This window comes from Lepisosteus platostomus, chromosome 1, assembly GCF_059453375.1.
Source record: "Lepisosteus platostomus isolate fLepPlt1 chromosome 1, fLepPlt1.hap1, whole genome shotgun sequence".
Classification (NCBI taxonomy): Eukaryota; Metazoa; Chordata; class Actinopteri; order Semionotiformes; family Lepisosteidae; genus Lepisosteus; species Lepisosteus platostomus.
This window is the reverse complement of record NC_142611.1, coordinates 21971005-21998390: the sequence shown is the minus strand read 5'-3', so window position 1 is coordinate 21998390 and position 27386 is coordinate 21971005. Positions and strand designations below refer to the sequence as shown.

Below are 27386 nucleotides of genomic sequence, written 5' to 3'. Positions count from 1 at the left end.
ACTGTGAAACATGGAGTTCTTGCACAACGTTCTGGCGTTCTCTGTTGTGCCAGGTTTTTTAATGTCATTCAAACGTGAAAAACTCTGCTTGCACCACACGTGATTGCATTGTGTACAGTCTTAAAGCATGACCTCAGTCATGCTTGAATACACTAAATGTGCAACACAACACTTTCCAGATGTTTCCAGAAAATGTACATATACAGTACAGTATAGAAACGCTATTTAATTATTTTTTGTTAGTTTTCTCATATGTGGCTAGCCCATTGTTCCTCACTGGTGTGCTGCCTCACAGTAGTGTGTCTTCAGACACTAAGTTGGAATGTGGAAGTTTTTATCCCAGATGGAATTTTGCATAGCCTTTACTGCTCTTTTGCTGTTGAAATACTGAAAAAAATGTTTTTAGTTTAACCTCTGTGCTAAAAGGCAGGATGGTGAGCACTCCCAGAAATGAGAGCAATCAGTGGCACAAATCAAGCTCCTGGCCTCCACATCTCCAGTGACGACGCTGAAACAGGACCTTGGGGACCTTCCCTGGACAACAGTAACAGTTGACAGTGAGAGCCAGGGTGCACGCAGGAGCTGAGCAGCAAGTCAGTGGGGAGTGGGTCAGACACCTCCCCAGAATCATAAGTAAAGTTATAAACAAAAAATCTGGGGTGTGGGTAAGAGAGGGATCTGAAATCACTGACAGTAAGGATCCTTTTGTGTGCATTACACAGACCCAGCAACATCAACCCTGTCTCCAAAGGCACCATGGGAGTGCTGGTGGACTGGAGATGGGACACAACAAAATGTCAACACTCAGGCTCCCGATTGCTATAGGAAACATGCTGCTGTATACTGTATGTCGGCATTTCATTTGCATCCTCTAGTCTAGACTATGTGGGGGAGTAAGTAAGAAGACAAACAAAATGCTACCATATATAGTTAAAAGTGTAGTTTTAAATCTAGGGATGTTATGTAAACATTGTGTAACACACTGGAAAGACCTCATCTTTAAGATTGTGTACAATTTTTTTATCACCACATTGTAGAAAAGATATTGCTGACCTGGAATCCATCCAGAGAAGAGCAACAAGATACATTCCAAGGATTAAGGGAATATAACACACTGAAGGAACTGAACCTTTTTGTTTTAGAAACGCATGAGGGGAGCTGATAAGTATCAAAATCCTAAAATTCACTGAAAAAGTCAATCCACTGGAATTCTTCAGAATGAACAGTGAAGCCAAAGGCACAAGCAGAAACAACATGGAAGTGCATTAAAAAAACAGGAGGCACGTCTTTGACAAAAGTGTTGTGGAGGTATGACACAAATCACCCAGTAGTGTTGTTGAGACCGATACCCTGTTTTTTTTCCTTATGTTGTTATGAAAGGCTGGGACGCCCGGATAATCAAACAGTGGCAGTGGGACATTTTGGACGAAGGGGTTTTCTGAGGTTTTGATCCCGACTTGATAAATAGTGGTAAAAGCTCTTAGTTGTGCGGCTTCTAAAGAGAAAGTTGCAAACAAGGAAAAATGTATTACATTTTAATAAGTTAAATAATTAAACTATACATTACGTTATAATAGCACAATGTCACCATTTATCATTTGAAGGCGCAAGTATTTGGTAGTCCAACGCCATACATTACATTTGGTTGTGATAAAACGATAAATACTTGCCCTAAGAACGGGCATGTAGCCCTGAAAAACTACAGTTCCCATAGGTCAAGCGTGTATGGTTTATCACTTTTGCTCTAACATGTTTTTCCAAAAGACATGTGGGCGTGACTTTACCAACTTCCTCTTTTTACCTGGCATTTTCTTGTTCTTCTACTGTGGATTGGCTGACTGTCGGGAGTGAAGCATAATACCAGTAAAAGCTGCTCCTACAAAAGTGTTCTGAATTTTGACGCGTGTTTCGAGTGGAGGGGACAGCTGGCGATTTAAGTCCCAGTACAGATCATGACTCAGTTCAGTAATTCTATGCGCAGCGATTATTCAACTGAGAGTTACCTCGGAGATGAACTGGAATCATTAAGGTGAGACTATTTAAATATTGAAAGCTTTTTTTTATCCTTACACTATCCAGGGCTCTGGAACTTTGTTCTTCACCTGCATCTAACGAGATTTAGTTTACGAGTCAAAATAGTGAAATTAGTTATTGTGTGAAAATTGTTTTAAAGGTCGTTTAGTCGAAATTTAGTTAAAATGTTAAAAAAGTTAGTCTGATAAACAGTTTTTAGAATTAGTTCTTTCACAAGGATTATCTGTGAAGACCGAACAACGTCATTCATGCAACATGAAACAATTATTAGTATCATTCAGTACCATCTGTGGTGAGATCTGACAGAGATTAGAAGAATCATCATTGGCTTAATCTGGTGGAGGAGCACAGCATTGATAAATCTGAAGATAGTTTTTACTACTTCTAGAATAAGTGTTCAAACCGTAGTATAGTGATTTTTTTAAAAGGTACTGTGATAAGCAAGTCGTAATAAACGAAATGAATCGGTGAAGGATATTGTCCCAAATAAAGGGTTCCCGCACATTTGTTTGTAGTTGTACTTTAAAGACAAGGAAGTTAAATACGTTATAGGAGAAAATACAGCTAGTCGGTGGCAGTTAGAAGAGGAATAGGAATCCCTGTGTTGACAATCCATTTTTCGCAGGAAATTTTAATTAACATATATCGTTACTCTGTAACAGTTCTCCAAACAAGGGGTGAGAAATGTTGGCGATACTAGAAGAGTGTGTTATTTGTTAGAACTGCTTATTAATGCAGCACCTTCCACTGCAGTATATTGAATTGGCTTCATGGCACATTTTTTGTAGTATTTTGTGTTTATTGTTTTTTATAGCTACCCCCAAACAGTCTACCCCCCTTGAGCAATACCCACGGATGTTTATTCCCCAGCGGAATTAAAGTTTAAAACTGAATGAATGAGATGGTGCCTCAGATGGGTGTCTTCTCAGTAAATGTTACATGCCGGTCCACTTTTCATGTATACAGATTGCAGAGAAAATGTTGCTAAAAATTCATGGGTTTTAAAAAGTACGTTTATAGTTTACTTAAAGATAAAAAGACGTAATGCCTCTCATAAAAACGGAAAAGTGGGGACGGGTCCTCTGTGTCAATGACAGAAAAAAATCCCCATGCACAACTCTTTCTTGTTCCTTTGCAGCAAACCAAAATGTCCTTTAGTTTCACTTCCATTTTTATTAAAGCCGCACAACGTCTAACTACTGGTGTTCATTGTATGATGTGCTTGTATGCAAATAGTCATTTCATGGATTATAACCTTTATGGCAGGTGTATTAAAATTTCCTAAACCTACATGCCACACCTACATGAAATCTTAATGGTATTTTTCTTTCATGGTTCTTCATTTGTGTATTTTCTCAGTATTTTATTTATCTGAACTATTTTTAAACTCTTATGTTGTATAACGGAAATAAATGGCAATCTAAATATGATAAATTGCAAGCAAATTGCAATTAATATAATTCTTAATTTAACTTCATTATGAAAAGATAATAAGTTGTTTAACGTCTGTGTGGTAAATCATCTGGTACAGTGTTGCTTTGCATGAGCAAAAACTCATGAGTAAGGACAGAATTTCTGTGAGAAATATTTAATGTTTCTGAGTTACCTTTTTATTACAAAAAAGCAAATGCTTTTCCTGCTTGCATCTAAACTTTATTTAAAAAAAGTAATCACATTTATGGAAGGAAGTCTCACCTACGGTGGAGAGCTATTTCAAATTTGGTTTTTTTAACACCCAGGCATGGTTAGATGATGCATGAGGAGGTAGAAATTGTATTTCTCAGAATGACATACTGTATATACCTTATAGCAGTAGTGCAAAATAACTGTGATGTGTGTATGGTTGGATTGCAAAGTTTTTCTTTTACCTCTAATTTTAGGACTTAGCTTAAGGAACGTGACTTTGGGTAGATTCACCTGGCTTAAATGTTGAATAAGGCAACAAACACACACAAGAGCTACAGCACTGTTTTTGTGAAGTGACACACAATACCGTAGACCCTAAATTTATTAGATGGCATCCAAATATGAGTAATCATGTTATACGAAAGCTTGAGCTCTGGAGAGTTACCATGGAAATATGTTTGTGTATCCACAAAATATTTCCTGTCAGGGCTTCTTGCCAAAATCAACTAGTTTATACCCTAGAGTTCAGATCTTTCTGTAGTCATTAGTTAACTACTTGACCAGGGTTCCTGAAACTGTAGTGGACAATTAGCCAAGGTCTGCGAGGGTTAGCCTACAGTAAGTACCATATTTATGACTTGACACACAACAGAAACCCCTTGGAATTTTTGAAAACTGAAAGGATGTTATCTCACAGTATTTTTAGCAAGAGCCACAGCCTCCTTCCATTTCATACTATTTTACCCATAAGGATACTCTGGGACTTGCAGTATGAAAAGTCATGGATGTTCCAGGGTGAAGATCGCACAGTCCTATTTTTTTTTGTGTTAGTATAAGGGCAGTAGCAGGAAGGCCACATTGCTTAATAGCTTCATGTTTTGGGATAGAAGAAGAAAAAATATTTGGTCATTAAAATAAAAAAAAACATTTAACATAAAATATCTACAATAAATAAATTTGTCTAGGTCAAATCAATGTATAAGCAACAATAATATGAGTTACAAAGGCTTATGAAATATGTAAAAAACAGCAAAATTAATCCTTTTAAATTATTAGAATATAGAAAATAATATAACAATAATTATATGAATAATTATAAAAATAATCATTTCCAGACGCTGGAAAAAAAACAGATTCCTCTTCCTCAGAAGCAAAAGTGTATCATTGTTGCTAGGTTTCTCAGATAAAAGGCAGTTTGAATGTTTAGAGTAGGGTTCAGAACTCCCCAAACATCTCATTTGAAATGTAGCTTGACCCAAAGATGTAGTGTTGTTAATGTTGTAATTAACTAGATGAGGTTAGTATGATCTAAAATTTGTTTTTTTTAATTAGATCATGGGTGGCATGGCAAAGTGGCTAGCACTGCTGTCTTGCAAAGCTTTGGCCCTGGGTCCAAAGACTTATTAGAAGGTTAATTGACTTCTGGGAAAACTGGCCCTGGTGTGAGCGTGTATGTGTGGCTTTGTGTGTATTGCAATGAACTGGCATCTCATAAAGGATGGATCCTCCCTTGCCCTCATTGTATTAAAAATAATATTAATATTAATTAATATTAAAAATATTTTTCTATGATAGGTTCTGGTTCCTGTGTGACCTCGTATTGCATAGAGCCATTAGAAAATAGATAATAATAAATGTAGGAGAAGTTTGGTACATCTAGCTTGTTTGATGGATAATGTAACTGATTTCATTCAGGTGTTCCTTGACTAAAGGATATTAGTTTCAACACCTTGTTTCAGTCACCCACAATTTTTCTTAATGGCTTCCAGCTTCAGTTTTAAATGCACTTCCACATAGTTTCCACCTTTGCTGTTTGATTCGTGTTTCACAGATTCTGACAAAGAATGTAGCTTTGCTGTCAGTGTCTCTTTAGGAGTTTTGAAGATATTGCTCATTTTCTTGGTAAGTTTCTTGGTAAGGAGTGTTTCTTCTGCTTGTTTGTTGATATAGCTGTTTTTTTTCTAAACAAACTTTAAGATTTAGTTTGTTTCTATAAAGGCAGAGATGTTACATAATCTAGCTGAAGAAGAGCCTTGTAATTTAGCATACTATCTTCCAAAACAAAATTTAAATAAAAAAAACTCATTGAATGTTTTTTCCATGTACATTCAGGTTTATGAAATTATCATTGAAGAAGAAAATATTTTTTGTTTTTGTTTTTGTTTTGTTTTTCACAGTGGTGTTCTGATTATCTGCTAACAAATCTACTCATCCTGATTCAGTACAAATTTTGGTGTCTGCACATACATTTGGTAGTACTAGTGGAACTGGAAAAATGCATACAGTACATTGGGAATTTCACTGAACTTGGAATTAATAAATTCAGAAATTAGGTCAAACTGATATTTGTCCCCTGAGTTAATTTTTCTTAATCTGCCTACACTCTCTAAAGAACAAATTGTGATTGACATTTCAGATTGTAGAGAATAAGAAGCTGTTGGGAATTAATTACTAATCAGGAAACTGATCTTTCAAATATTCTTAAAAATACTTGTTTAATATACTGTTACTTTCTAGGGAAGAAAGAAGTAAATTCATAGCTTTAATGATGTATTTACTGTACAAATACAGTACAGTGTGTTTAGGAGTATATTAAAGTAAACAAGAGAAAATTATTTTGTAGTTAATTAAGTGTTTTTGTAAGAAGTTTTTTTAAACTTCTTGTGTGCTGACTGACATCATGTGAATTTAATTGTGTAATATTATTGAAAAAAGCAGATTTATTTTGATAAAAAGTCCATTGATTATGAAATTGTCATCTCCGAGTCAGAAGAAATTAGTGTGACTAGAGCAAAAAAAGTAAATGAGTTGCCAGAAACTACAAAGCTGAAAAAATGCATTTATTTTCATCCCAAAGGTTCTGAGTGTAAATGTACTGTATTTGTCATGAACATATTGGAATTTCCATATTCTAGAAACTGGTTCATGGGTCTTCTGTGAAAGTCAAGAGGAAATTCTTTTATGACTATTACCTTTGGACTGAAATTTCAATTCCAAACAACAATCTTTCTATTTGTAAAAGTCACAAACTGGTATAGTAGAAATCCCTTATAGAACTGAAATAGTTTACAGAGGGGTTGTAATAAATAATTAAGAAATTAATAAACTCCAGGCAGAATAAGTTGATTAAAAAAAATTAGGAAGGCAGATAAGTGGGCTCAGGCAATTTAAAGCTAAAACAAGGATTTTTACCAGTTGGACCCAAGTTGTTAATATTTTTTAACACAATTTCTGTTTTGCATGATTGTTTTTGTATGAAAGATAAAGGGTGTTAGAATTAGTTAAAAGTAATTTCCATATGTTACAAAAACCTGTACCAATTTTACACTATAATAATCACAATTGTAATACATTTCTCACAAAGTTGTTATTAATTGTAGAGTCATTAAATGATTCTTAAACCATTAAATGATATGTTGCACCTATCCAATTAAATTTGAACTAAATTTGAAAATTTTATGTAATAGGAAAGATCCTAGAAGAACATCCTTATTTCTATACCTGGCATGTTTCATATATATTTGCGAAAACCTGACAGATTATTTAATAATAATCCTTCCTAAATAGAATAAATTGTGTATTAAGAGATTTCTGCAGATTGTGGCAGAGTATACTTTGAAAGAATGGTTCCTTACTGTTGCAATGGAGGGGATATGTGTAGCACTGTAGCTCTTTATGAACAAATGTTTTGTGATTGTTTTCTTGTTGTATCCATTTGATAATTTCATTAAGGCTACGGACATAAGACTTAATTTGAAAGCATCTTAAGATTCTTTACTATGTTTTTCCTCTGTCTGAGAAGTATTCAAGTTACGAGCACTTTGGTTTTTCAAACACTTTTTTATATTGTCATTGCTAGAACAGCCTCCAACATAATGGGCCTTTTTTTCTGCTCAATATGAACCATTTCTCCATTTCATTTTTAGATTTTTTTTTAGTCTTTTGGTAGGTAGTTTGCTACGACATATTCCAAAATGAGCCTTACCTCAAGTACAGAATTGCTCATGCTAGCGATGAATTGTTTTTAGGTGCACAAAAAGTATCACTGAAGATACTATAACAACTACACAAAGCAACTGTGCTTGGTGATTGCTGGCAGTATCCATAAAGCACTTTTTTGTTTCGGTAACCCACCAGTTTCCATTACCATTACAAAGTATGTTGGTGCCACACAAAATGGACCGGACCAAGTATTTATTCTTTGAATCCTTCTGTATATTTTACTTTTCCTTTGGGCCTTGTTCTTCTTTGGTTGCTTTCAGTACAGAGTTCCATTTTTACCATCTTGAACTTGAACTTGAACTTGAACTTGAACTTTATTGCCATATGTAACCGGTACTGGTACAATGGAATTCTTACTTACAGAAAGTCTCTCGATTACAAAACAAAGTGCAAACAGTGCATCAAGACAATGTACAAACAAACAATAGACAATGTGCAAGTAAACATGCAGACAGTTTGAATGTAAACAATACAGACGTGTAAACAATGACTGGAGACGTACAATTAATAAATTACAATGAGGTAGATGGTGATGGTGTAGGTGTGGTCCGAGGGGGATGGCTAAATGTGTTCGCCAGTCTCACTGCTTGTGGATAGAAGCTATTGAAGAATCTAGTGGAAAGGTCCGTATGCTCTTATATCTCTTGCCTGAGGGCAGTGGGGTGAAGAGCTCATGCCCTGGGTGGTGACTGTCCTCTGTGATGGCCAGAATTCTACCACGGCAGCGGTCCTCATAGAGCTGTTTAATCTCGGTGAGACCGCAGCCGATGATCTTCTGGGCCATATTGACCATTCTCTGCAGTGCCTTTCTTTCTCGCGAAGAGGTGTTGCCATACCACACGGTGATCCCGTTGGTGAGGACGCTCTCGATAGTGCAGCGGTAGAAGTTCACCAACACATGTATTGGCATCCCCCATCGCTTGAGGCACCTCAAGAAATAAAGGCGCTGCTGAGCCTTCTTCATGATAGAGTCAGTGTTCACAGTCCAGGTAAGATCTTTAGAGATGTGAATTCCCAAAAACCTAAACCTAAATCTTTAAAATGCACTTAGTTTCTGGCTGGCTGGTGTGATTATTTTAAAGAGGAAGTTTGTAAAACAAGTAACCTTAATGAAAATAATCGCAGTGGCAACATGACTTCCAATAACTTGAAGTACTGTAGGATTCCATCGGTATGTCCTCACCATGATGAATGTAATTGTTCCTGCCAATTTCTACCTCATAATATAAGATTTTATTAGGAGTACAAATTTAAACAACAATTAAGTTAGTGTAACAAGGCCCCTTAGCTTCATGTAAAATTTTATTCCATACTTGCTTTTTAAAATATTTTCCATCCAACTAAATCCTAAAACCAAAAACAGACGTTTTCTTGCTGACTGACTTACAAAGACAGATATATTAATGTTGAAATAATGTACAATGCACACTGAGACCATTAAAATAATTGTATAACTTTGCCAAAGTAATTTTTTACACCTGAACAAATGTGTGCTTGTCATAGCAAAGTCAGTGAATATTTAAGCAATCAATGTATTTTATATCAGTATATTTTTAATTTGCAGTCTATAAAATACCTGCAACAATGAGGGACATGTGTTTCAATGTACAGTTGATGCATTGAAAAACAGTGGAACTAGAATGGACTTACATTATGTTGTACATGCTGTACATGCTATATTTCCCTGGTGGTAAACAAAACTATACCTTTTAACCTAAATATAGGTTAATTTGTGTTCTGGCAGGCCTGCAGTTATAAACTTAAGTTTAGAATTCACAATCTTTCAGTTCTTGATCTAAAAATAATATTCATATTTATTTATTCATATGTATTAGCTTTTACTTTTAAGGCAAGCTTTATGTACAATAAATGCACAAAAGATGTTTCAGAAATTTCAAAAATATCTTTTCCACAACATCCCTTACTTCCTTCCTTGTACATGCTTCTGTATGCTTTAGATAGATAAGTTAGGCCAATGTCTGTATAGTATTTTCATCCAGGAAATACACATTAGCCATAATAAGCAAGTGATTAAAATTATTTGTGGGTGATGAGGCATAGTCTTTTTTGGGTTTAAGGACTATAACGGTGGTTTTCAAACAGAAGGACAAATAGCTCAATACAGGTTCTGAAATTAAACATTATCACAAAAGTAGCAACATATGTAAGTCTAATATTTCAGATGGATGTCCAACTTTTATCAGGGATAAAACAGGTTTTCTTCTTTGAATAGTATTCAGCAAAGATAGTAGATTTTTGACAGATACATACTAACTGACAGTTAAGATGTTTAATCATGTAAGAAACATACAAGAGCCTGAATAAAGGATAACATATTGAAGAACTGAATCAAGGTTTACATAATATATAAAATAAAAATAAGATGTATTACCCGTTAACAAATGTCTTTCCTGCCGAAGCAAAACACATTGCTTTATATACTGTAGCAAATAGTCTCAACTTCAAAACTCAAACTAACATTTAAATCTAAATATGGTGGTTTTGTTTGGAAAACGTTTAAGCACTCTCCTCTATTATTGCCTTATTGTTCGGTTCTGGAATAAACAAAATAAGTAATATCATTCGCTTTTCATAGAAAGTGAACTGATGCAAGATTTTCCTGATCTTTATCTTTTATTGCCCTTTATTTAACAAATTCTGAGTTTTCCTGAAGTGTCTGCTACAGTAAGTACTGTAGTAGAGTCCAGAGGGATAGTGGATAACATGCAACACGTTAGAGGAATTGATCACTCCTGGAACTGACCGTGCTTTTCCTGAGCTGAGATGAAACAATTCTTTCATTTTTGATGCAGTTTCTACAGTTAAAATTACCAGAGAGTAATAGGAGATTAGCTATCAAGTTTGCTTTTATCAAAGGACTCCTTGTATTCTGAAATCTCCTATGTGCCGTAACAGGAGGCTGTTTTAATAGTTTACCTAGACAATCATCTGAAGAAAAACTGACATATTCATTTTTAAAGTATGTTTTAAAATATTAAACATTTTGCAGTGTACATTGTGCAGAAGAATATCTGAGAACTAGATTTAGGGATATTAGAAGTAATAAATGATGTGATGCAATATGGAAGTTATCAAAATATACTGTGTGGCCCATGCTTGATGTAACCACTTATCTTTATTAAGTGTTTCCTTAAATCTAGTCATTAGCTCTTTTAAAGTTGAGGTGCTCCTGGCCAAAAAAAAGAACGCAATATTCCATTCCCAATAGCACAGTAAACAATGAATTGACCTCAACACATACCAGAAAGTACTGTTCTTAACCTAATAATAACTAAGAAAGTAACTTCTATTCTTTAAAAAAGCCTAAAGATATTACCATTTAAATTAATACAATTAAGATTATCAACAGTGACAGTTTTTCTGTAACGTGTGATACCTCATCGATCTGTGTATTTCTGAATCAATACAGTATATAGAAAGAAGGGTTTGACAAATATCAGATATTTCAAAAATATTAACTAAATTATACAAATTAAAAATATTTTTCTTAATGAAAATGGTGAAGATTTACTGATATATTTCTATTAATAAGAGGAGCTGAAACAAAGGAAAAATCTCTGCTTAATGCAGGTAAATGCACCGAAGAGAGTGTCTTATCAGATATATTAATTATAATATTTTGTGATGTGATAATGAGTTGATGCTCATTCTAGAACTATTGTAGATATACAAATTATAGATTCCAACCATTCTGCTCTTAACCTAGGATTATTAAATATATCGTGGTGATGGCCATTAGGTTTGATCTTTCATTCTCTTTATAAAAATTACAATTATGAATGAAGTCTTTTGTATACAGTAATTCCCATGAACCCTAACTCTTTAAACACCATATGGTGTATTTTGGTCACAGGCTTCACAGTAACTAGGTTCTAAGAAACAGTTCTAAGGAACTGGTTAGCTTCAAGTTTACATATTCATAGTTGGTATTATTATTCATATCTGAACACAGCTGCTGGTCCACTAGCTTTTTCTGTATGTGTGCTGCAGTGGTATTCATTTTCCTTCAGAGAAGCTTCTTTTCTTTTTGAGATGAGAGGGAGTAACTCCCATGAATACAGTATAATGATTAAGGTCTAAATTTGTTTGACATTCTCAATTTGTTAGTGACTGTTTGGCACCTTTAGTAAAGTGCCTTCTGTTAAAGAGACTAATGATTTTTTTTTTAAATAGTAGCTGATGAACAGTAATTCTATCTACAGTTGCAATACAAATAAAAGGGATTCCTGCAAACTAGAGTAAGTAATGCAATAAGTTCAAGACTTCATTATAATTGTCAAATAACATGCCAGACACTGATTGACTATATTTGGACAGTAGGTTGAACTTTTTCATTTACCTTTTGAGTCATTTGGAAGTTCCCCTCAAGAAAAAAGTTTAAACAAACTCAATCAAGTGTGACTCTTTATTTAAAAGATTCTCAGCATGCATTTAATAATTATTTCTCAGTCAGCTCCTTCTTCAGCTTGTGCAATGCTTGAGGTTGACTATCAATCCTGATTTTAGGAACAGGAGAATTAATGACTTTCAAGTTGTTTTATGGGTGTACAAAGTCTGGTTTTAATTATTTATGTACAGTAGCAGTGAGAGGTAAGGTGGGAAATTTGAGTCTATGCTAAAAGTTAAAGGTCATCCACCTTTACCAATATTTAACTGAATAACACAATCATCAAAAATGCTTCCATCCCAGTAACACAAATCTCTTGGAGATCTGTCTAGAGACCCAACAAACTTAATGTCTGTATTTTCAATTGAAATTTAGTTTGAATTGACGTTAGCTAACAAACCTGACTGTGTCAGAGCAATTGACGTGATATCTGGACCACCTGGATGTAATTTACTAACGCGCCGCTTCAGGAATATTTAACAGCTGCGGGGACTCGGCTCACTGCTCTGGTATAGAGTCTCTGAGTCTCTCGAGCATTCTACTCCCTAGTCCCTGGCTTTGCTTTGTCTCCTGTGACTTATTCAGATTCATGGCGGTGTCTCTGGGATTTGACCCCTGTGTCAAGATCTATGTTTCTTTCTGCATTGGACCTTGGTTGCGTTCCTCAACCTTGGCCTCGGACTCCCTCCATGCTGCTGTGTTTCCCTGGACTGGACCCTAGCTTCATTCTTACCATGTCTCCTGGATTCGCGTTTGAGATTTGAACTGTGTTTGATTTTGGATTCACTGAATTTTGACCTCCGCCTGCTCGACTATGAACTAGCACTCTGTTTTCTTCCTCAGTCCACAGCACCCTGCCCCAGCCCTCGTCTTCCTGTGTGTAGCACTGACCTGCGGCCTAAGTCAGCACACTGCCCACAGTTCCCCTGGGTCTCATCTGCCTCTCACCCAGCAAGTGGTTTCTCGTGTCTCCTGATCTGCTGCTAGTCCCACCGAGCAGCAGGATCATTATAGACTGAATACGGAAGTCACCTTTTACATTATATGGTACAAACTGCTGAACCATGTTGTTGAGGCAGATTTCCTATAATTCCTTAAGAAATGGCAGGATTAAATTATTGGATGAATAAATTGCAAGCAGTGGACGTGGTGGACCATGGTTTGTCAAAATAATGTTTAGATGTCCAAGTGTAATCCCTCACAGAATGACTTACTTTTAAAATACTTTTTTCTGTTCAATGCAAGTTTACTTTTTTGGTTTTATTCAAGGAACGTCTGACTTCACCATGAGTTACAAAAGAAAATCATTAGAAGTTAATACAAGTTAATACAAGAGGTTTGCTCTTTTGGGAATCTGTTATTGCTGTATGATTCATGGGTGGTATGGGAATTACCTTAACACTGAGGTGTGACACAAAGTGAAGTGATTGCAGTGATTATGACAACCCGGGCAATTCCATTCTAAGCTTCAGGGATTTTGTTTATGAAATGTTAGTGAACAAACCAAGTTTTCTACTTGTTTTAATACTAGCAAATAAGACATCACACTGAAGTTGTGAGACATCATAAAGTCATGTTCTAAGAAAGGGCTACAGCACTTTTTATATCGGCTCATTTTTATTGTATTTTTCATGTACGATGAATTAAACCGAAATTTCTGCCGCAATATATTATAGTGGACAGTTTTCAAACACAGTAAACTTAACATCACTCTTTTTTTTTCATTGGATTGTTTTTTTCCAGCATGGGTTCCAGGTAGTTATGACACTAACTGTCCATGTAATTGCTAGTTGCCAGTTGCTAGTTATGCAAATACTGTAGGTAACAGGTGTTAGTCTTTCTTTCATATATCAGGCCTCCAAAGGCCTCCAAAAAACATCTCTAAAAATTGAGATAAATAATTCATAGGACTCTGTTGTCTGAAGCAGGGCATACTCTGCAGAGGATACAAATATCAAATGCATTATTAATACTGATAATGACTCCAGTATTCTGAAAAGTAGCATCTGCTGTAATCTCTAAATGTATTGTGAATGAAAGGGAAATGTGGGAAATTCTTCATCAGAGGAGCAGGGCACAGTCTTGTGCAGATTCAGTTTTATTGAGCTCAATAAGTCCAACAACGCGCGCTGGGTCTGCCCCACAGAACAGACAAACTGCAAGGGTTTCCCAGCTCTTATATACAGTCAGAAGAAAGTTTGTTTCACAATCTGAGTGCTTGTCCTGTTCTTTGATATGTAATTACTGCTTGTCCTACTCTGTCTTGCTCTAGGTTCTCTCCTTTGATATGCAGCAGATATTGGCCTGGTTGATCCTGTTTGTTGGTATTGTTCCTGTCTTTTATTATGTAGCGTTTAGCCACTGGGTCTGCTAAAGCAAGTCAGCTTTATGGCATCTTAGTGTAACTTTTGTTTGAGGCTAAATTAACAGACCCCATCAACATCTCTCACAATGTGTTTAAGTGGTGATACTGTGATGCTGGATAAGTGAGATATATACATGTCCCACTTCAAAGATATTTCAGTAAGAGGATGAAGGTTTTTTAAGCCTTTTAATGCAGTAGAGTTCTAAAGGAAGTGTTATGTATCTTGTGTAAATTCATTGTAAGGTGTATTGATATAATTGATTTTTCAGTATTAGATCAATCAATTAGATCAAACAAGAGTCCCTGTACATTACCTGAATATTCCTGAGATACAGTAGACTCTATAATAGCATTTTCAACAAATGATGTAGTGAATGTTTTGGTAATGCTTATTTGATTTCCCCTGGGTTGTTCCAAGAAGTACAGGTGGGATCAATACCGTAACTTGTGCGGATCTTTAAAAAACACTGTATGTTCAGTCAAGTGTGTGAATTTTATTTTGTCTTGTTTTCCACCCCGAGCAGCTGCAAAATGCTGCAGGTCTTTCTTGTGTCTCAGCACCTTTGGTATAAACTGACAGCTATATACAGTAAAAAAATGTAACCGCTAATATTTAAAAAAGTCACTGTGACTAACTTTCCATTGAGTTGTCACAGACAACTATATATTTTTGAATGTTGCTAAATGTGACCATATTACTTAAAATAGGAGGCCACTCTTAAGATATTTTTCATTTATTGTCCTCTTAAAATGTATGCAGTGCTTTGGAGAAGTATTCACCCCCTTCCAATGACGTTCCATTTTGTTGATTACAAATTATGTATGCACATTTTTAAAGGTACAACTCAAACTATACACTTTCTGGAGAAAGAACTTATGTCAGCAAAAACTGCAAAGGTAACTCAAAAACCCAAATAAGCTAATTGCATAATAATTTGTAGAAGGGGGGTTAATATGTTTGCAAGGCACTTTATACAAGTTATGTGAAAACTCATTTTTTGCACATTATTTGATCTAGATTAGATTGAATTGCTGGGAAAAACTGATTCAGGATGCCTCAGGAATATATCAGAATGCTGGAAGTTTAATTTATTACAATGTTTTACAATACCATTTTATAAAAGATGTTGTCAACCTTCTAAGACCACATAACAGCATACAGATGCAGCCATTTAAAGTGCGCGGAACAGACACGTACCGGAGGTAATTGGCTACGGCCTCGCGCGTCACGATGCAAAATACCGCGGTACGTGATTGGTTGACTGACGGGGGTACTCGTGGTGCGTTGGTCGGTCGTAGAAAGATTTAAATGTCTTTACTGTGCCCGTTTTAGTATAGAATATTTATATGGAATTTTACCACTGAAGGGAAATCTTAGTATCTGAGCATAAAAAGAATAGGAGCATACTGTAACGCTTGTGAAGGCCATAAACGATATTAATTTTGGAACATAAACATACAGTATATGGCTGGTCTCGGTACTTTAAAGAAAACATACACACCAGTATTCCATTTCTCCCTAAACATTTTAAGCATCGAAGTCTTTAACTAACGTGATACCGGAGTCAACAAGCATACTTTTAGAATTTGATTAAAAGGAAATATAATATGGAATCGCGTATCTAAAGAAATTAATAACGATATAATTATATTCATGTACCGCAACACAAGAATAGTACACGCTGTACGATGTCTGTTGATAATGTTTTGTAGGGCTTTTTCAACACTCCTCATATGACCTTACCAGTGGCGCTGGTAGGTTAGGTTCCTGGTGCTGGTGGGTTAGGTTCCTGACTCCCACATCACACGTTGCATGTTCGAATCCAGCTGGAGCCAGGACTTTTTTTTTAACAAACATTTCTTTGAAAAAATAAAACATTTCCCTAGGTCAGAGATTAAATAAAACTTCACTCGCACCAAACAAATTTATATTTCTAAATATCACAACATGATCGAATTTAAGTCATTTTAATAACAATGAATAGTCACCTATGCGTTACAATATAAACATTTATATTGATTTAAATCGCCTTTATTTAAAACCCATAAATAAAGCTGATACTGTTTAGACTTTTAATTATTTAAAACTGTATTACAGCAGCACAATGCACAATGCAACGTAAATCGCTATCTTTGTCTTCTGCGTAATAATGTTCACCTCTCTGTCCAGCAAATTAACAATAGTAATAATAATGAACTTTATTGTATATGGCGCCTTTAAGGGTGGCTCCTCAAAGCGCTTTACAGGATAAAAACAATAACAACAATACTGTTAGGCTGGGCAAACGATTTTTTTTAAAGATATACAAAATGAGATATAATGATGTGTTCCGGCTTAGACATTAACGAAGTGCATAACACGTGGGCGGCGTAGCGGTCGGCTCTGGCTTTCCCATCTATACTGATGCACTGCAAGTACAACCCCCCTCTCTGCGGGAGTGCTTGCTGTGACGAATTCAACCGGTTTCACGGGTATTTTCAAAGTAGAAGGGGGCGAGATTTCCAGCGAAAGACGCCTCCCCCCCTCCAAAACCCAGTAAGTACAGTACTAGTTAAGAAAGCTAGGCTCCTCAATGAAATCGCTTTAACATGCTAAGGCGTTGGTGTAACAGTCCGGGCGTGGCAAGCTTCTAATATCTCCCGACTACGGCGAAAGGAACCCTTCTTTCATTGGAAGACAATGAACATATTCTAGCCCTAAATGAATAATGTGTTTACATAAAATACATTTTTCCAAGAAAGTTTAGCCTTTGTCACTAATGAAACCACTAAATCAAGACATTAATATAGAAATCTTACGAATTTTAAAATACATGACTTTGCTAAAATGTATTTAAAAATAAAAAACGATTACAAACGCCAGCGGAGAGAACAGGGGAGGGATGTTGGTTTTGCATAAGGGGCGGGGCTATTGAAATGAGGTCTATTTGGGAATGTGGAGTTACATGTTTTGGCTGTTTGTGAATTATCGTTGTTGAGTATGGAGTGTTGAGGTATTGATTTTGTGTAATACTTTATGTTGAAAATTGAGGTGGATTTTGTTTATGATAAAGAGGATAAACTAGGATGGGAGGAGGGTTTGGTTTTGCATAAGGGGCGGGAGTATGATAATTGGAGGAATTTGAGAGAGTTTGCGTGCTATTTTTGGTTTGTATTACGAATAATTCATACAAGATATTGAGATTTGTTGATAATTGGAGGACGGTTTTGCTTTAATGGTTTGATATATTTGATTTTGTATTGTGGTTGTTATCTATGTTTTTGGTTGGTACTATGTTTATATGGTTGTTTTTGTTGGTTGGTCGTTATTATGGTTATTATGTTTATTGTGTCAGTTTTGATTATTGGATGTAATAATCAAAAGAGAGAGAGAGAGCGAGCGCCTTCTTTTTACTTTTGTAGCCAAAGTGCCTTGCAGATCAGATTCCCTTCCCCCTACGGAAAGACAGACGCATGTTTTCACAGTTTAGAAGCCGCTATTCAGACGCAGGCAAGCAGCTCCTAGATAAAACATCAACTTTATTTAAACTCCAACGAAAGTATAAATGTTTTTTAATTACCGTACTCTTATGGAACATGCCGCCAGCCATCTGCATTGAACGATTAAAAATAAAGACGATTACGATTGGCACTCCTGTAGCTTTTTCACGAAACCTCCTTTTTCACTAAACTTCCAACAGAGCTGTTCAACCGGTTTTTATCGGGCACCTCTTATGTCAAGCGTAAGCGATAAATATACAGTATTTAGCTGAAAAGCTGTACAACGCAAGACATTTCGTTACTCTAGGAGGTTTCGTGAAAAAGCACATTGTGCTGCTGTAATAGTTTTAAAAAAAGTCTAAACAGTATCAGCTTATTTATGAGTTGTAATTTTTTTTAAAAGTCCAAAACCGCACTCAAAATGCAATTTAGCGCTTTCTGGCAAGAGGAGACCCCCAAATTAATAATGTAACATGCTATTGTTTGTGCATGAACATAGTTACTGTATACTGTTATTTCTTCAGTTGGCGCCAGGGCCCAGAGGAACGCCTGGAGTGCTATCTCCCGGTGGGCCTCCTCCGGGAGAGTAGGGTAACCCTGGCGGGCTAAGTAGGCCACGTCTGCGGCTGTTACCTTCACTGTTACCTGGATACCTCTTTATTTATAACTCACTCTTCCCCCTGCCTGTCTGGTTTCTTTTAATCCTTCTGTGCCCGGATTGCAGCGGGTAAGATATTTTTCCAAGAAAAAAAGAGAAATTAAAAAGAGAAATTTCACCAGAGCCCCTTCTTGTGTCTAATTTTTAGTTTAGAAGGATTCAAGCAGGATTTTGGATGAAAGGCAGCGACCTTTATCAAGCCCAAATCATAATTGAACCCATTCAGAGCCTATATTACATTTTAGCGTTTCATTCTGAGCAGAAGACCCTCACACCTGAAGAAGGCTTGCGTTTTCTCTTCTTTTAAGCATGTGTACAATGCTGTAATACTGATTAAACCTTTAATTATTTTAAATTGTATCAACTAAACTCCATTAATATAAGTATTGAGTGGTATTAAATAAATACAGCTTTTTAGTATAGATTACACTTTTCTAAAATGTATTTAAAAAATAAAAACGATTACTAATCTAATCTTTCTACATTTGATCCCAAAATCCCAAGAAAAATAAATCTAAACGGGGAGAAAGCTATACTGAAAGTTTATTAAGATACTTAGAAGACAAAGATATCAATTTATGTTGCATTTGTCTGATTGTGAATAAAAAAACACATATATTTAAACCCGTGTTTGCGATTTAAATCAAAACGTGATTTAAATCAATATAAATGTTTATATTGTAACGCATAGGTGACTATTCATTGTTATTAAAATGACTTAAATTTGATCATGTTGTGATATTTAGAAATATACAAGTCAATTAATTGTCCGTAATATTGCTATTCTATTTTTTCAAAGAAATGTTTCTTAAAAGAAAAGTCACGGCGCCAGCTGGATTTGAGCACACAACCTGTAGGTTTAGTAATCAGGCATGTAGACCAGTGGGCTTTAGATACGCGATTCCATATTATATTAGCAGAAAAGCTTAAAACTACCACTTTTTTACACGCTATTTCACATGTTACTTAAAGACTTCGATGCTTAAAATGTTTAGGGAGAAATGGAATACCGGTGTGTATTTTTTCTTTAAAGTACCAATTCCTGGAATCTGACTGGCTGACACCCTTCTGAAGTGGTTCCATAATATATGGTATACGGAAAAGAAAGCGTTGATAAAAAAGCCTGGATTCTCATGTATCTGATACAAGTATCTTTTAATACAGTCTTTGCTGTGCTCTGGAGGATCCTTGTGATATTTTGAGCTCTGGTTGAATGATAAGTGTCGCAGTTTAAATAATTTTTGTAGTTAGAAATTATGAAATGCTCTGTTAAAAGCAAGGGAGGTTTTATGTCTGTTGCAGTAAAAGAAAATGCCTGACAAAGTAGGGCTTGGACAGATTCCAAGTGCTTGTACAAATGTGCTAAAGAAATTAGCAAAAAAAGTCATTCCTTTATCGTATTGGCTAGCTAATGTCCTGTCCTCGCTAGTTAGATCCACGAAATGCTGTGGTGTTTGTCAAAGAAAAAACTAAAAGTATTTTAGTTTAAAATTGTGGTTAGAAAGAATGTGGACCAGCGTAATACTTTGAGTTTACAGCTTATCCAAAGTCATTCATTATTAATACTATTAGTAATATCTTCGGTAAAGGCTTTGATGCATAAATATTTCTGATAAAGGTAGGTTGTGTACTTTAGTCCAACTGAGCAATCTTGCTTTCATAAAATATACCAACTTTTTAATGACTGATGATTAACATGCTGTAATACACAGTTAAATTTAAAAGCTCAAATGCTGTACATGAGAGGTTAAGCTTTATTGGCTCCTCCTGGCGGTTTTACAAGGTGATTCCTGATACTTTCCGGCATGATGTCAAATGACTCGATATACCTCGTGATACTGCGTTTTGATGCGACACGCCCACCGGGGTATACCGCGAAATACCCCACCCATTTTGAATGGCTGCATCTGTACATAAAAGAGGAAACACAATCAGAAAAGGTCTGTGAACTCTCAATATAATTATGGAAAATGCAAGTCCTTACCACAGTACTCTGAATCATTTGTTTTTTTTAAATAACTAAAAAGATTTATATTTACAAATTCAGTGCTTTTTTAGATGCAGTGGTGTATGAAGTAGAAAAAATGAATGAATCAGAATCATTTTATGTGAAATAATTAGTGAATTTGTAGTTTATTTTGACAATTAAGGGGGTAATTAGAATCAGGTGATTAATTGGGTAGTAGGTAAACAGTGACTGAGCTTTCTCAGCCATGTCCTATAAAATGGTCTGAAACTTTGTGAGTTTGGTCTTTACCATAAAAGTTAGTGGAGACAGGACATGCCAAAATTCAAAAGAAAATTCAGAGTACCTTAGAAAATGGAAAATAGAATAATTGATGCTCAACAATGTTGAGAAGGTTACAAAATAATTTCTGAACATTTAGGGCTCATCCATCCTCTGTCTACAAATGGATAATAAATAAGAAATACATATTTAAGAACATGGGGATTCTAGCCAGAATTGGTTATCCTGACAATATCTTCCTTTAATCAAACTGGAAAACATTCCAGAAAATTACCATGAACCCCAGAGTAAAATCTAAGGATTAACATGCTTACAAAGTGTTCATACTTAAACCATCAGGAAAAGAATGTACAGAAATGGTTTTCATGGGAGGATATCAGAAGGAAACCATTGCTCTCTAAAAACACATTGCATTCCATCTTAAGTTCATCAAAGAGCACCTGAATGATCTGCTGGAACTAAAAGAAGAAAATTATCTTCTTCGCAACAATGAGAAAAATGTGTGGCAAAAAACAAATACTGCCGTCTATCAAAGGAACTTCATCCAAACAGTCCCGCATAATATTAGGAGTACCATGGTTTGGAGCTGCTGCCTCAGGAATGGGACATATTGCCATATTGACCTGAACCTCATAGAAATGTTATGGCAGTATCTAAAGCGAGCTGTTCATGCAAGGAAGTCCTCAAATGTCACCAACTTGAAGCAGTTCTTTAAAGAAGAATAGGCTAAGAAGAAAGAAGAATAAGAAGAATAGAGTTTTTTTTTAATAATGTAAATATTTCTTTGTGTTAAATTTTTCTTCTTATTCTTTTATTAAAATATTGTTCTTTTATTATTTATGATGATCTAATTACATTTAAATGAGAATATGGACCAGCCTAGGGGGTTCACAAACCTTTTTTCAGTACTGTATTGTATATTGCAAGATAATCTTTTGTAACATTTGGTCATGTAGTATTTTTCCAAAAATGTCATAAGAATTAATCTTTTGGGAGACCCATTTGCAAGCCTCCTAAGTCGTAATTGATGAATGAGGACCACATTTTATTCCTGTTCACAGCCATGGTTATTACCAACTCTTCATAGACAGCTTGCACAATAGCTAGAGGTGCAGCTGCCTGTTTTTGTTGCCTTGAAGTTGCCATGTCTCACCTTCTGTATGGTAATTAGTGATTTTAAGACCAGAGTGAGTTTTAATGCCATTAATGGTTTTAACCCATGATGATTTTAAATCACTGACATTCTAATTTTTATTGAATTATGATTGAATATTTTGGGGCCTTTTTGGACATACTGTATGTCTTCCCATGCAATGTAAGTATTAGAAATGTTGATTTTAAGTATATATATGAAGTATGTATATAAAAGTATGTATGTTTTTATGTCTGAAAGTCAAGATAAATAAAGTAAAGATACACTTCTAGCATAAAAATTAGAGACTGCTTAGCTGCAGATGTCTACTAGAGACAGAATACTAAACTTAGGTAGCACTGTCCTGACATACTACAGTATAATTCCATGGCATACATTCACTATCAATCAGATTGTTGTCCTACTGCAGAAATATGAGCCAGTATACATTTCTCAGGAGGTCTAGAAGAAGGTGTAATTTCATGGACCTGCTGACATTAAATTCTTCACGTAGGGAAAGCAAATCAATCAAAACCAGATAAAGAGCTTGTAACTGTTTTCATTTCCACATTTGTGGTGTACAATTAAGTACGAACAAGAAACTCATAAAAAGCGATGATTCAGATGTGTATTTGTTCACAAAGTAATGTAACCTGCCAAGTCGTTGCTGGTGTCAATAGTTTGTGCTCATTTTAGAGGGTTCTGTTGAAGAACCAGGGGAACTGTATGAAAGAGTCTATAGATGTAATGAAAGCGTTCTTTTAAGACCCTATGCGGACAATACAATCCGGGGATGCATGCATGCAAGGGGCTGGAAGGTTGTCCATGGTGCGCTAGTGTTCAGGGAAGGTGTGGGGCAAACATTCCAAAGGAGTCCGAGGCAAATCCATTAGAGGCAATAGTCCAAGACTGGGTGATCCATCCTGACGAAGACGAACAAAGTTAAAAGCCGGAGTGGGATCCGGCGGAGTGAAGGGGGAATAAAAGAGGGGTCACGGGACCAGATGCTCCCTAATCCCGGACTCAGAAGGTCAGGACGCCGTGATGAAGCCTGTGCCATCGAGTCGCTCCTGGACTCACGGATAGGCGGGCTTCCAAGCGTCCATCTTCCAAAGCTGAACCCAGATTGGCAGGAATGCCTAGCTTTTATAGGACAGGGGGCAGGAACCGGAGGCAGGTGCAGAAGATCAGTTGAAAACAAGGAAGGGCTGGAGTGTCCTTAAGAGGAGGGGTTTACGAGCGTGACAATAGAGGAGAATTAAAATTCAATTGAAAACTAAATGCGGTTTTGTAGGATTCTATGCAAGTCCTTACAAACTAACTTAAACGGTGTGAGCAAAATTCTAGGAGAAACTAAGGAGAAACTAAAATAAAACTTTCTAAATTTGAGCTCACACATTTTAAACAACATAAGCAAGTGCTGCACAGACAAGCGGAATGATAACCTGATTGTTGTGTATAACAGAATCAGTGGGGAGGACATGAGTTTTTAATTGCCAAAGGACTTCACTTGTAATTTTTGAGTGCAGCCTGACTGCATAGCATTACATTAATGAAGTGCTGTCATTCTTGTAGGCCAGGTCTCGGCAACCTACATGTTAACATGCAAACAGCATGTGCAATGAAAGCACAACTCTTCCACAACTCACGTACACAGTATGAATAACGTTTTATTTAATTTAAATACAATTGGTAGGATACCATCAGGCTTGGGAATTAATTAATCCTAAGTGTATTTGAAACCCTTCTGCCTCTTCTAGGCTAATAATATTTAACATAGACCTTTGTCCTTCCTTTGCCTAAGGTATGTTGTTGGCTTTCTTAGTTAACACCTGGGTGATTTCACCAGTTGTTTGATCACAGGGTGTGGGCATATCAAATATTGATGGAACTTATGAAGTGCATCTCTGAAGCAGGTAATAATACCTGCCAAGCGGTCAAGCTGAAGCCTGTAGCTGCAGTGGTTAAATTTGGCTGACTGTTTAAATTTTACAAACAAGATGGCGGCCAGGCAGCTTTTGTCATTTGTGAGTGAACACCATTTTGCTAAATGTTATGTGTTAAAATACATAAGAATAACCAAGAGTGAGTATACATAAGAACATCTCTATTATGGGTGAGAAGTACCCTTGAAAAGCCTGAGTTAAATCCTCTGCCTTTTTTACTTGTTTTCCAGTTGGTATCACCATGATTTGTCTCGACATGCTGCTGAAGCTTTACTTCTATCAAATGGTAAGGATGGGGGCTATCTACTCCGAAAGAGTCATGAAGGTCCCAATTTCTATGCCCTATCTGTCAGGTATGATCATCTCATTGTTTATACCTTTGGTATTGATGTTTTGTAGTGTTGCAGAAATATAAATCTTGCATTTTACAAAAGAAAGCATTATCAGTACTATTTATTGTGGAAAAAGTTAGAAATTTAATCACCAGTGACGTGAATATTTGAGGTCATCTTAAAACATAATTTTCACAATTTCTGTTGTTATTTTTATAATACGTCTTTCCAGAGTACTTTTTGTTGGGCAGTTCATGGGTTTAAAATCTGCTCTCGACTCCCAGGAGAGGAGACAGATGACCCTGACCTGGTTCACTTTATACCATTAGAGGGTTGGGGGTAAGACTCTGCTGACTCGGATTGTTTAAAAAGAGAGAACTAATTGAAAATTCACAGTTAAAGTTCTGCAAACACTACCATGTTAAAAGCAGCTTAATAAAAAAATGTTTTTCATGTTTATTTTGCTTCACGCCCAGAAGACATATAAGATAAATTATTTACTTTTCACAAGAACTTGATCTATTTAATTTCTTCCTTACAGGGCAAAAGATTCTGTCAAGCACTTTCAGGTGATACAAAAAGGCACTGGTTATTCCTTTGGTTTCAATGAGTTTCCAACTCTTAAGGAGTTTGTCAACCACTTTGCTAACCAGCCTCTTATTGGGAGTGAAACAGGTCAGCAACACCTTTTTCTTTTTCTTTTCCAATTATGTGTTTTTTATGTGGTTAATTATTAATGCAAGAGTTTATGAAAACTTATAGGAAGGTCACTATATTTAGTTTTGAAATAATTAATATTAAATTATTCCTTTGTGTTCCCAAACTTCATTCACATCATTTTATAATAAATGGCAATTCACTTTTCTAAACTGTAAAATGTACAGTACAAATTAATAGATACTCTACAGGATATTGTTGTTCTAAAGGATACTAAAATAAATCCTAGGCACTAACATAGTGCATTTTTGTTCAAAATCATGTTGTTGTACCCCTTACTAGCATTATAAGTCAGGCTACATTGTGTTTTTTCAATGAAGAAACACCATAAAAGCAGCTGAAGAATCTTTACTTGTAGATTCAGAGAGATGCTTACTATGAAACTGCAAGGATAACACCTGTTACCTTTCAAAAAACAGCTAGATACAATCTCTAGATTAATTCCTTACTAACAAGCAAGCGAACCAGTGGGTTCTTGTCTGTAATGTTTAATATGTATTTCAACATTAGCAAGTGTAAATATTGAGGAAAAATGGGTTTTGCATAAGGTCATCTGCATAAGGTTAGCTCATCTGATAAGTATATCTGCTTTTAATGCAGAAGAAGTCCTAGTTTAATAGTTTGTAGTTTAAACGTTTTGTCTTGGCTAAAGCCAGCGTCACACTACAGGACAAGACATGACTTCTAGTTGGAGAGCATCTCAAATTTAATGACAGCAGTAGCTGAATCTCGCTGCTTTTTTTGTCCTAGAGGGTGTCAAATTATATGACTTGGAATCGCAGGGGGTGACTAATTACACGATTCCCTCATGACTTTTCATCACGGTTCCAAATCTCTTATTTTGTCATGAAAGTACTGCGAGGTCACCTCATTTTGGCAGCCAATCAATGTGGAGCACACTGGAATAAGAGGAGGAACACCGCACGAAAGTAAACAAAAGACATGGAGAACGAGCATGTAAACATCTTGAAAAATGTTTAACATAGACCTTTGTACACAGAGGCATTGTTTTCCACAAATAAACATCTTCAAAAATATAATTCTTCTTTATAAATATAGAACAAATTTACAGAAATAATTATATAAATATATATAAAATACCTTTAAAACAAATATTGTAAACTAATTAGTATTGCGCTATAACTTGTAATACAGTGGGTACATTATCTCACAAGTACACATCTGGTTCACTACCCACCCCTACGACAGAGAGGCGTAGGGGCTATTAAGAGAGCTATGACTGAGTCGCTGGGGGTGTCACACTACACAGCTGACGGTAATGGTCTGCGACTCTACAACTCGCTTTTATTCTCTTATGTAAATGATTATGTAAATGAAGGCTATGACTGAAAATACTATGAAAAGTCATGACACCGACATAACTGTGGGGTTTCTGACTTACCGTTCACCTGTTACTCCTGTCTGTGGGTGGATTCCTCTGAGTTTTTGGCCATGTCTTCTATCTTCCTTAGCTCAGAAACTATTATGGACTGAAAACTATAAAACAGGAAAAATAATCTGATTTGCTTTTTCTTTGACTAGTCTGTCTATCATGGCAGAAAACGAGTAGTTTAATTTTAAATAGATTTTCTGGGGTGTGTGTAAAAACAAGACTGTTAACTTTTCACAAACTTGTGTATTTTTCAAGTATATTCAGTTTACATCACACACCTATGCCTTTTTCTGGTAAAACACTTGAAATATCCATAATCTCTTACTTATTGTAAGATCCAGTCAGTGGTACAGCAAGTTGATTTTTTGCAGTGTTTTCCTTTCTTTATGACATTGTAGAGATGTGAGAGTTTTACTTTACTGGAACAGAAAATGGTCAACATCATAGGTTTTATTGATCACATATAGTTACATCACATTTATATTCTGAAATACAAGTAAATATGCATTTACTACCATGAACTAAACATCAAACGTGTTTGGTGTAATAGTTCAACTCTTCGAGAATTAAAATGTGAATACAGACGTTTTATACTCAGTGATCCTTTCACCGTGGTTTGATGAGTTTAAACTTCTCACTGAGAAGACAGAGATGGTCTAGCTTGGTCTGTGGTCTGACTTGCAAACTGCTTGCTCTGTGCAGGGAATGTCCCAGTGCAGAGAGAAGAGAGGTAAAGCTATAGTGAGGGTAGCTCTGTAAAGAAGTAGTGTAACAATTCATTTTTTCTTCTCCCTTTAAATTTCGTCTGTGTACAGTTGTCTTCTTGGGATCTAGCTACAAGGTAGAGAGATGTGAGAACTCATGGTTCGTCCCAGCAATAGCTTGGTGCTGAATACACTGGGATGTTCATGATGTTGAGAAACTGTTATTTCGTTCATCAGGCGAAAATAACAGTGGGTTTACAAACACAAGATTTCTTCTTTAGCAGAAATCGCTACAAATCAGTGGAGCTCACCTGAGCTATGTATCATTCAGCATTCAGCAG

At 35.9% G+C, this 27386-nt stretch overlaps 1 protein-coding gene across 2 annotated transcripts in view; it reads left to right on the top strand.

The window, feature by feature from the left end:
• The first annotated feature begins 1809 nt into the window (after positions 1-1809).
• Positions 1810-27386, top strand: part of dapp1 (dual adaptor of phosphotyrosine and 3-phosphoinositides) — a 48984-nt gene continuing 23407 nt past the window's right edge. Inside the window, exons 1-3 of one of the 2 annotated variants that reach the window (XR_015935624.1) lie at positions 1810-2029; positions 24130-24252; positions 24773-24906. Coding sequence is in view for 1 of the 2 variants with exons in the window: in XM_088627259.1 (XP_088483385.1) it covers positions 1953-2029; positions 24130-24252; positions 24773-24906 (334 nt within the window). In the remaining variant the exon portion in view is untranslated. The remainder of the gene's footprint in view (positions 2030-24129; positions 24253-24772; positions 24907-27386) is intronic. The other variant, XM_088627259.1, reaches the window with a different exon arrangement.